This window comes from Giraffa tippelskirchi, chromosome 8 (assembly GCF_054371585.1).
Source record: "Giraffa tippelskirchi isolate mGirTip1 chromosome 8, T2T-mGirTip1v1.2.pri, whole genome shotgun sequence".
In the NCBI taxonomy this organism is placed as follows: Eukaryota; Metazoa; Chordata; class Mammalia; order Artiodactyla; family Giraffidae; genus Giraffa; species Giraffa tippelskirchi.
Window position 1 is genome coordinate 125933771 of NC_137282.1, and position 10841 is coordinate 125944611.

The 10841-nt window shown below is 55.2% G+C and overlaps 1 protein-coding gene across 32 annotated transcripts in view; it reads left to right on the forward strand.

The window, feature by feature from the left end:
- ZNF76 (zinc finger protein 76) overlaps positions 1 to 10841 on the forward strand; it is a 29389-nt gene that overhangs the window by 17516 nt on the left and 1032 nt on the right. For 3 of the 32 annotated variants that reach the window (XM_081520110.1, XM_081520108.1, XM_081520109.1), the window contains exons 3-13: positions 2319 to 2399; positions 2515 to 2592; positions 3746 to 4011; positions 5989 to 6105; positions 6444 to 6519; positions 7035 to 7160; positions 7269 to 7448; positions 8250 to 8483; positions 8578 to 8741; positions 9440 to 9604; positions 10370 to 10570. In XM_081520110.1, coding sequence (XP_081376236.1) covers positions 2319 to 2399; positions 2515 to 2592; positions 3746 to 4011; positions 5989 to 6105; positions 6444 to 6519; positions 7035 to 7160; positions 7269 to 7448; positions 8250 to 8483; positions 8578 to 8741; positions 9440 to 9604; positions 10370 to 10570 — 1688 coding nt within the window. Of the gene's footprint in view, positions 1 to 2318; positions 2406 to 2514; positions 2593 to 3745; positions 4012 to 5988; positions 6106 to 6443; positions 6520 to 7034; positions 7161 to 7268; positions 7449 to 8249; positions 8484 to 8577; positions 8861 to 9390; positions 9605 to 10369; positions 10571 to 10841 lie in introns of all 32 variants that reach the window. The other 29 variants (XM_081520117.1, XM_081520115.1, XM_081520116.1 and 26 more) reach the window with 12 other exon arrangements.

The following is a 10841-nucleotide window of genomic DNA, read 5'->3' on the forward strand; positions in this document are numbered from 1 at the left end:
ATCATCAATAGGCTCTTCCCATATGATGATGAGTGGAGTTGGCTGGCTTTGTTTTCTTGAGAATGGACTTCTCTAGAACACTTGTGAAGCCTGCAGCCTTGTGTTTGCAGCCTTCCCGTCAGAGGTCTTTGCCCGCTCACAGCCGTCTCAGTGGGATGGAAGAACTTGGGAACTGTCGATCGGGCTGTGTTTACTCTGTGGACCCGGGTACTTCCTTTGCCTCAGTCTTCTGTTACGAGTTAACAGGTTGAATGAATGAAAAAAAAAAAAACAAGTGGCCATGCTTGGCCTTGGAAAGCCACTCTCTTTTCTCAGGTCTTTCCTTCTTGCGTCTGGATGACCTCTTTACCTCCCCACCTCCCCATTTATATCTTTCTCTTGTCACCCTTCCTGGCTCTGTTCTCTTCTTCCTCCATGGTGCCATAGTGTGTGCTTACGTGCATGCACACACACACTCGCACCCAGCAGACTTCATACTGCCTAGAGTAGAGCTGGCCTTGAGGAACCAGAACTTCACTGTCCTGAAAGGCAGCTCCCTCGCAGGCAAGGGATGCTCTGAACCAGTGCACTTTCATCTCTGTCAGCAGGCAGCTCTGTCTGGGCCCAGCTCAGCCAGCCGGAAGCCCTAAAATCTTATGAGACTTACCTGTAACCAGGGTAAGCAAGAAATGTGTTATTCAAAGCTGACACTTTGGACAGTGGAAGAACATGCTATGAATAAAGGCACCAGGACCATTCCAGGCAAAACGGAACCTACAGTCACCTCTGCAGTGGGGTACGAGGGCCCTGACAGTCAGCTCTTCTCCCCATCACCAGCACCCCACGCCTCTCCCCATTGTCGTCTCTGCTTGTAGAAGAAATTCTAGGTGGAGAGTTTTCCCTTAATAACTCTTCTCGGCATCTTGTTTCCTGCTTTGCAGCGGTACCCACTCTCCTAGCAGAAGCTCTGCTGATACTTTCAGATCCCCAAGTACTGGTGCCCTTGGCAGGGCGGCTGAAGTGTTAAAAGGCAGGGTAGCCTGTTGCTTGCTGGGCGGGAGGGAAGAGGAGGTTGCTCTCCCCTCGTCTCAACTGCATTTCTCTCCTACTTCCTACCTTTGTCCCCACCTTACTTACTTCTGGCTGGGTTGTAGAACTGTTAGTTACAGACCCAAGAAAACTTAGTTTGGGGGCAAGTTTAGGAATTCTTCTGAGGGTTAGACATCAGCAGAGGTGAGCCAGAAGTAACTGTCTGGTCTTTAAACTTGTAAGTAAATGAACAAAGCAACCACTTGTCATTGAGTCTTCAGTCTCCCTTCTTCCCTTTCTCACTTCCTTTACCCCTTTTCCCTCTCAGACTCCCTGGACATAAGGAGAGGCCTATATAATTCTAATTCTAAATCTGAGAGCCTTTTGCTCTTAGAAGAGGAAACGCAGGCACAGAGAAGTTAAATAAGTTGTCTAAGATCACACAGCTAGTAAGAGGTAGAGCTGAAATTCAAACCCAGGAGGTCTGGACTGGTTGTAGAGCCCTTTGTTTTTTTTTTGTGGGTAGGGGGTGCTGTGCTGGGTCTTTGTTGCTGCACAGGCTTTTCTCTAGTTGCAGCGAGTGGGGACTACTGTCTAGTTGCAGTGGCTTCTCTCGTTGCAGGGCTCTAGGGCACTCAGGTTTCAGTAGTTGCTGCGTGTGGGCTCATTTGTGGCTCCTGGCTCTACAGCACAGGCTCAATAGTTGTGACACACGGGCTTAGTTGCTCCATGGCATGTGGGCTCTTCCTGGACCAGGGATCAAACCTGTTTCTCCTGCATTGGCAGAGGGATTCTTTACCATTGAGCCACCAGGGAAGCCCCAGAGCCCATTGCTTTTAACCTGTAAGTTATACTGCCTTATCAGAGGGTCTCGGTCTTGGCCTATTGCCACAGTGGGAGACAAGGGAACATGTGTTGATTTAGTTAATTTGAGTCAGATCTGAATTTGGATCCATTTGGGGCTTTCCAGATTTCAGGGAATCCTTTGTTTGCAGTTTAGCTCAATCTCAGCAACTTACTGCCAGGTTGGAAGTCCCTGCTTTGTGTGGCATGGATAGAGTAATAAATGAAGTTGTTCCTCCTGTGACAGAAAGGGGAATCTCTGGGAGCTGTAGGGTTCTTCATGGCAGGATGTCTCTACCTTGGTACCTCTGAGGCCCATACCAGGAGGCAGGGAGTGAGGTAACATGGAGAATGTCTAAGCTGTGCTTAGACACACTCTGACTCCAACAGGCCTCTACTAAAGCAGGCAGGTGTTCCTCAGCCCTCTTCTGGGCCTGGCCCACTTCTCTCCATTTCTGCCTCCACAGGAGACAAGCTTCTTGAAGGGCAGGTGATCCAGCTTGAGGATGGGACCACTGCATACATTCACCAAGTGACTGTGCAGAAAGGTGAGGGCATCCCAGGGCACCCTGCCCCATGAGGGAGGCCGGGCGGCCTCCACGGAAGGAGCCCCACTCCCTGACCCCAAGCTCCAGAGAAAGGCAGGCATCACTCTCATTACAGAACCTCTTTCCTTTGAGGATGGACAACCCGTGCAGCTGGAAGATGGCAGCATGGCCTACATACACCGCACACCCAAAGGTGGGGTCACAGTCCTCATGACTGGTGAGAAGGAAGGGAGGCAGAACTGGCCGTGGCTGGGGAATAGCGTTGTGCACCCTGGGAGCCGGGGCAGAGACATGGAGCCGTGGTCCCCACGCTCACCTGGATTAGCAGGCACCCTGCCTTTCCTGGCGTGGACCACAGGAGGAGCAGCTTCTGCCCCTAGGAGGCTGGGCACGGGAGTCCATGGCCTGGGCCTGGCGGCTTTGGCTCCAGCACAGCCACAAAGTCTTAAGGTTTTAAATAGGATCCATTAATATCATCCAAGACCAGGACTACACACTTAAGTAACATTTTTTAAGAATGAAGCTTTTAAAGTCCTGAAGAACAATGGTTTACTTCTTCTACAAGTAGCTTCTTGAGCAGTTACTGCATGGCAGGCACTAGATGTGGAGTATACAAGAGAGAACAGAGTTGGACAGAGTCCCTGCTCTCCTAGAATCTAGGGGGGAAGGGCTTGAAATGAACCGTCACGAACTGAGCACTACACATGGGCTTCAGGCTCAGGGAGAGCGTTTCTGAGGAAGAGACGCTTGGGCTGGGAGCTGGAGGATGGAGTGGGCCTAGCTGGGGAAAAGCAATGGCAAGAAGGGTTCAGTACTCCAGATGGAAGGAACAGCATGTGTGACCCAGAAACGGGGGTGGAGGTAGGCAGGGAGGAGGAAGGGCACATTCAAGGAACTGCCAGCAGCTTGAGTACTGGGAGGGAGGGCAGAGTGGCTGAGGTGAAGCCAAACAGAGAGGACAGGGGCCAGAGCACTGGGGCTGCAGAATAAGGGTTTGGGTTTTTATCCTGAGACCGACGGACATGGTTGAACTGCTTAGGCTGTCGGTAACAAGACCACACGTGTGTCCTGCAAAGATCCCTCTGGATGCTGTGCTGCCTGGAGGGCACTAGACGGGGTGAGGGGCCACCAGTCAGGAGGTTCTTCGAGTTGTCTCGGCCAAGATGATGGTCCTCTCAGGTCCTCACCGAGCTTGTGCATTCCTAGTCAGTACTCCGTAGGAGACCTCATCCTTAGGAGAGGTGGCCCCAGCAGGAGGGCCAGCCAGAGCAGACCACCAAGGTGAGGGAGCAGGAGAAACCCGAGGCTCAAACCCTCCTCGGTATATGTACCTCTCATTACCTCAGCACCCAGGTCCCAGCCACATCTCTTGCCCTTGTGCAGCGTCTGGGCTAACCGCATGTTCCCTGCAGAGGGCTATGACCCCAGTGCCCTGGAAGCCGTCCAGCTGGAAGATGGCTCCACTGCCTACATTCACCACCCCGTGGCTGTGCCGTCAGATGGCGCCATCCTGGCTGTGCAGACAGAGGTGGGCCTGGAGGACCTGGCCGCAGAGGATGACGAGGGCTTCGGCGCAGACACAGTGGTGGCCCTGGAGCAGTACACCAGCAAGGTGAGCTCTCTAGAGGACAGGGTTAGTCCTATGCCTGCACTGACCAGGGCTGCTCCCTGTGACCCCCGGCCTGGCTTCCCCGGCTCGTCTCTTGTCATCTTCTTGGGCAAGCATCACAGCCCGGTTGGGGCCGCCAACAGCTGTGTACACTCACGCTTGTTTGTGCGTCTCTGCGGAGGGAAGGAAGGCAGCTGTAAGAAACAGTGATAGCCATACGGTGGGAATTTAGGCCCAGCTTCACTTTGGCTGCGCTGTCTGAGAAAACCTTTGCCAGTGACTTTTATGAGTTTTCCAGTCCGCTGAGGTCACATGTTCTTGTGTTTATTTCTTCTCTGCAACTCATTAAGTCATTTGGGAAAATAACCTCAGTAGGCAGTGACGAGAGCAGATGTAGCGGAGCAGCTGGGATTCTTGGAACCCAGGGCTTGCACAGTAGCTCAGCTGCAAAGGAAAAGGATCTTGGCTTTCCAAACATGAGTCAGTCTAGGCTCTCAGCCGGGGCCGTGGTCCTGCCTGTAGGGGAAACCGGTTCAGAGATCTGAGAGCCTTCCAGACCAGGGTCCTCCTTCCCCGGCCGAACTGCAGCGCCTCAGGGTGGATGTGGCAGGGCTTCCTGGAGTGCCCATTTTACCCAGGGACTGGGGGAGTTGTTTTTATAATTACACTAGTATGGCTATATCATAGAAGAGAAGAGGAAGTCCTTGTGTCTTTTCAACTTGAAAAGAGACTACAAAACTTTGCAGTAGGCCCCTCTGGGCTATGCCCACTCCCACCCCCATTCTGTCAGGTGTATTTTAGAAGCTTACTGCTGTTGGAAAGACAGCCAAGCTTTAATTGTGAGCCCTGAAATCTGCGCGGGCTCTGCCTCTGCCGTGTGTGGCCTCAGTCATTCCCCTCCAAGGCCTCAACTTCTTCCCGTCTCATATGATGAGCTGGGGCCAGATGATCTCGGGGTCGCTTCCAACCCTGAAGTTTTTTGATTCCCTCAAGAACCAGTGGGACGTGGGAGTGAAATCTGAATGCCTGACTGGGTTAGCCTGCTGAGCAGGCCCAGCCACCTGTGACCCTCTCCTGCCACCCACCAGCTACTCGAGTATCCAGGAAACTTTGTCAGCTGCCTGACCCCTTGACCTGGAGTTGACTAGACAGACCCGCCGTGGATTTGGCCTGCCTCCTTTGACTCCTGCTCACCACGCCTTCCAGAGAGTTCAGTTTCAAGAGCTCCTGGGAAGGCCACAGTGTCCCAGAAACAAAGACTAAGGGACAGTCCCAGCAGGACTCTGCCCAGGAAAGGAGAAGAGTAAGGCTCCCTGAAGCCAGAGGCTGGTGTGGAATGGTTTTTGGCAGGAGAGAGGGAAAGGAAGGGCTTGTCAGTAGCCAGGTGCAGCAGGTAGAACTGAGGCTTCTGGTGGGACTTGCAGGCCCCTGCCTTGGGCACCTGTGCACTTTGCTGGTTGTGGCCACCTCACTTCTGGTGAGCCCAGGTGAGCGTGTCCCCATAGCCAGCCCCTTGGCAGTGCCCCTTCCGAACACAGGTTTCCCCAGGGAGGAAGGAATCTCTTCCCATCAGAGGATAAACGTGTCCAGAGCTGCAGCCTCCCTGGTTGATGGTCAGAAGCAGGGCAGCTGGCCCTCAGCCCAGCTCAAGTGTGGCCGTTGTGACCACTTCTGCCCCCACCTTACTTGCCCATCTAAGAGATGCCCTTTCTCCCGACGATGTCAGAGCCCCAGTGACATTAGTCATCTCTCCCTCCGTCAGAGCTGGGTGGGGATGCCAGTGGCCAGCCCTGTTTCTTCTGCAGCAGGCTCAGTGTCTGGTCCCTCTGTCCAGGTCGATCACCCAGGTGCGCTTCTCCCCCTTGGTAGGTTTAACCCTGTTTATTGGGTCTTAAGCTGCCAGCTGGGCCCTGTGTCCCACCTCTTCCCTTCCTCTTTGAGGAGAATACATATAGGGACCCCAAGATTTTTTTCCCTCAGGTTCTGCATGAGAGCCAGGCTCCTCATAATGGCAAAGGACAACAGGTTGGGGACAGAGCATTCCGCTGCGGCTACAAGGGCTGTGGGCGTCTCTATACCACCGCACATCACTTAAAGGTAAGGTGTCTGCAAAGAGCTCTCAGCCTTGCCGTCTTCCCAGCAGGCTGTAATCTTGCCTTCCTGCTTTGACTGGAACTGGTCCCTGACCTCAAGTTGCTCATTGCCTCCTGGAAGGAGGAGATGAGTGTACAGAAATGTCAGCACGGGGGGCTGTGACACACATGAAGAGTGCAGGAGGAAAGAGAATCAGGGAAGGCTCCCTGGAGGTGGCATCTCCGCTGAAGAGGAGGCAAAATAAAGGAGGTGGCCAATGCTGATACTCTGGGCCCTAAAGAAACCAAAGAGCTCATTCATACCCTCTCCCCTCTGAATGACATGGTTGCTTGTCCTCACAGGTGCATGAGAGAGCTCACACCGGTGACCGTCCATACAGGTGTGATTTCCCCAGCTGCGGAAAGGCCTTTGCCACAGGTAACCTACCTGGATGAAGACCAAGGTGGACTGCTTCCAGTTGAGGATAGAGGGCTCTAGATTAGCTCTGAATGTTCCCTCAAGGGAGCCAAGCACCAGGCTGCCTTCCTGAAGAAACTGCTGTCTTAGTGCTCCAACGGCAGGGCACTGTCACTGAAGAAAACCCTGTCGTGGGGGCAAGAAGCAGCCCTGATACAGACCAGTGGGGGGCACCCGTCGGAGGGGTTACCTCCCTCTGGACTTCATTTTCCCTCTCAGTTGAGGCCCTGAGGTCATAGGTTGTCTGGGTTTCCTCTTTCACTGGGTCTGGAATGGTACTAGCTGGCCCTGGACAGGCCAGGGAGCAGGGACCGCTTCCCCAGTCCCACCTCTCTGCCCAGGCAGCGGCGGGACGGAGGCAGACGCAGGCGCTTTGTGCCAAAGCAGGCCCAGAGCCTCACAGGGCACACCTTAAGGGAGATGAAGACAGGGCCGCGCCCAGCGCTCTTCTCACCCCTCTGCCTCCCCCGGGACAGGATATGGGCTGAAGAGCCACATGCGCACCCACACGGGTGAGAAGCCATACAAGTGCCCCGAGGAGCTGTGCAGCAAGGCCTTCAAGACCTCGGGAGACTTGCAGAAGCACGTCCGGACCCACACAGGTAGGCTGGCCCGGCCCGCCCAGCCCAGCGAAGGCCTGGCCCCCGCCCAGGGCTCGGCCTGCCCGCAGGCCCTCTCCTAAGCCGCCCTCGCCCCGCTGGTCTCCACAGGTGAACGCCCCTTCCGGTGCCCCTTCGAGGGCTGCGGCCGCTGCTTCACCACGTCCAACATCCGCAAAGTACACGTGCGCACCCACACGGGCGAGCGGCCCTACACCTGCCCCGAGCCCCACTGTGGCCGCGGCTTCACCAGCGCCACCAACTACAAGAACCACGTGCGCATCCACACAGGTGGGCCAGCTGGCATGCGAGGGCCTCTCTCTCGGAGCCCCAGCCCCTCTACCGAAGGCTTCTGACCTGAGACACCTTCTCAACACCCAACCCGGAGGGTCACTGCAGGCTGGTCTGCAGGCGGGGCACAGGGTCCCGAGGTTCCAGCTGTGCCCCCAGAATCGCTCTTTCACTTGCAGTGAGCGAGCAGTTCCTCCATTACCAGTTGGGGCTGATCTGATGGGCACTGCTGGCCTTGCCAGCCCTCTGCCCCCATCTACACCCACCTGAAATCCGCCCCCTCCAGCTGAGCTCCCAGATAAAGGCCAGGGTCAGGCACAATGGGGAGAAAGCAGAGTGAAATGTCGTCTTCAGCTCCTCACGTCGTCCACTGTCCATGTGACTCCCATGTATCCTCACCCTCCCCCAGTGTTAACGTCCCTGTCCAGCTTCTGTGTCATCTCTCAGACGCACATGTCCCTCCCCAACCCCATCATACCTGGCACGTCCCCGTCAGTCACCCCTCTCTGTCTCCTGCTGCTTCTGTTCACAAGCCCCTGGTGCCCCCACCAGCCCCTTCACTAGCCTCAGCCTTGCCCACCCCCCTGTCTTCTCTCCACCTTGTCTACAGGCCCCATGGTCCCACACTCACTTCCTCTGTCTCTGCCACTGGCCACCTTCCCCAGCTCTGTCCCTTCAGAGTCCCAGATCCCAGTCCCTCTTCCTCTGGCTCTCTCTTCGAACCCTGTCCCTCACTCCTGCTCCCTTAGTTTCCCCCTTGCCAGCCCCAGGTCCCACCCCCTCACAGCCCAGTGTCCCCAGGGGAGAAGCCATACGTTTGCACGGTGCCAGGCTGCGGGAAGCGCTTCACCGAGTACTCAAGCCTGTATAAGCACCACGTGGTGCACACACACTGCAAGCCCTACACCTGCAGCAGCTGCGGCAAGACCTACCGGCAGACCTCCACCCTGGCCATGCACAAGCGCAGTGCCCACGGCGAGCTGGAGGCCACAGAGGAGAGCGAGCAGGCCCTTTACGAGCAGCAGCAGCTGGAGGGTGAGGGGCGTGGGCAGGTGGTGAGAGTGGGGACCAGCCAGGCCTCCCCGTGACCACCTGGGGGCAGGTGTCAGCCCATGCTCTCCTCTCCCAGCCGCCTCTGCAGCCGAGGAGAGCCCGCCACCCAAGCGACCCCACATTGCTTACGTGTCGGAGGTGAAGGAAGAGGGTGATGACCTCCCTACCCAAGTGGCTATGGTGACCGAGGAAGACGGGGCCCCCCAGGTGGCTCTGATCACTCAGGATGGTGCCCAGCAGGTACAGGTCGGGGGGCGAGGGGTGGGGTGGGCCCCTCTGGCTGGTACCCCCTCCCACTCTCTCTGGGGAGCTCCAGGTTCTAACAGCCCCATCTCCACCCAGTTCTCTTTTTCACCCTTGTGGATCTCGAGAGCTGAGGCCGAGGCTACCAACTCCCCGTAACACAGGCCTCCTGCTCCTACTGCTTGTGCGTCCAGCTCAGTCTCCGGGACTTCTGGAGCACAGCTAGTAGTTTCCCTTTTTACTTGAAGGCTGACAGGTCGTGTTTGTCTGAGTGAAACACTTGGATGTCCTTCTCCAGAGAGGCATGTTGGTGTACGGGCTGGAGCATGGTGTGGCATCTGGCAACCTGGGCTTTCTCACCAGCAGTATAACCTGACTTTTGTCTGCACTCTGTCAAGTGCACCTATGACTTTTAGAGTTGATATGAGGATAAAATTGGGTAGAGACCCTGAATTGCATGGAACAGAGCCCTGAGGCAAAGTGGTGGTGAATAGAAGTGGTCAGCAAAGTTCTTCCAGTGTAGCCTCTCTTTGCAACCAGGGCCTATTTCCCTTGGTAGTCCTGACCCCTCCACCCTGTGACAAGAAGCTAATCCTCTAGTCTACCAATAAGCAAAGAGCAGGTTCATCTGCCTAGGGGCTTTCAGACAACCCTCCCCTCCACTCCTAGCTCATCTTCCTCCTTCCTATTGGCAGGTCAGCCTGTCCCCAGAAGACCTGCAGGCCCTGGGGAGCGCCATCAGTATGGTGACCCAGCACGGCAGTACCACCCTCGCCATCCCCAGTCATGACGAGGAGCTTGCCACCTCTGGCACACACACAGTCGCCATGGTCAGCGCTGATGGCACCCAGACGCAGCCAGTACGACCAGGCGGTTTGCTTGGGGTTCTTCCTCTCTTGTCCTTTCTTTCTGTGGGACGGGCCTTAAAGTGCGGGCTAGATTAGTCCAGCCTTCTTAGGAGGACCAAGATACCCACAGATAAAGCGTCTTCGCTACAACTGCTCTGGGTCATCAGCAACTCTCCTTTGTTGACAAGCATTGCTCTGAGAATCAAGAGACTGTTTGCTTGCTGCCATAGGCATGTTGCATGTTACTTTTCCATGAGCTTTAGTCCATTTTCAAATGAGGGTATTAAATTACCTCTGGGGCCTTTTATAGCTCTGTGCTTCTGTGGCTCAGAATTCCTAAATTAAGTTGGCTGTAAGTTAAAAATACAGCCCCAACTTAGGGGCTTCCCTGGTAGCTCAGTCGGTAAAGAATCCACCTGCAATGCAGGAGATTCAGGTTCGATCCCTGGGTCGGGAAGATCCCCTGGAGAAGGAAATAGCAACCCATTCCAGTATTCTTGCCTGGAAAATTCCATGGATGGAGGAGCCTGGTGGGCTGTGGTGCATGGGGTCTCAAGAGTTGGACACAACTCAGCGACTAAACCACCACTGCCACCACCACAACCCCCACTTAGCTCTGAGCCCCAAGCTAGCTTATTAATCTGACTCCTAATGATTCTATTCATTTCCTTCTGGGTTGTTCCCAGCCACCTTGCTTGAAGGGATTTTTTTGGATTGGGGGTTGGGAGAATAATGTAGGTAGTTTGGAAAACTTCATTCTTAATATATTTATTTCAGGTCACAATCATTACCTCTGGGACTGTGGTGGCTGAGGACTCAAGTGTAGCATCCCTTCATCATCAACAGGTGGCGCTGCTGGCCACAGCCAACGGAACTCACATTGCGGTGCAGGTGAGGAGACTGGTGGCTGGAGAAAGAAGCACGAAGGGCCGGGGAACTTGGTGGAGGACTAGAAGAGGACAGCATTCGGGTCTGAAGGTGCCCATTTCAGAGGACAAATCCCTGTCTGCCCACATCCACACACCTGTCTCAGGCCCAGGCTCTTCCTTCACTGAGGCAGGGTGGGGAGCCCCTTCTGACCTTCACGGTAACTTTCATGGCAGTCTGCCTTGCAGTCTCAACCCTTCATTTCTTCATGTCCCTGTTTCTTCATCTGGAAAATAAGGGGGCTGAAGTAGATGATTACTCCAACCCGCCATTCCCCTTCCATGAGCAAGCGGCTTTGCCTGACCCCGGACCATTCCACGGC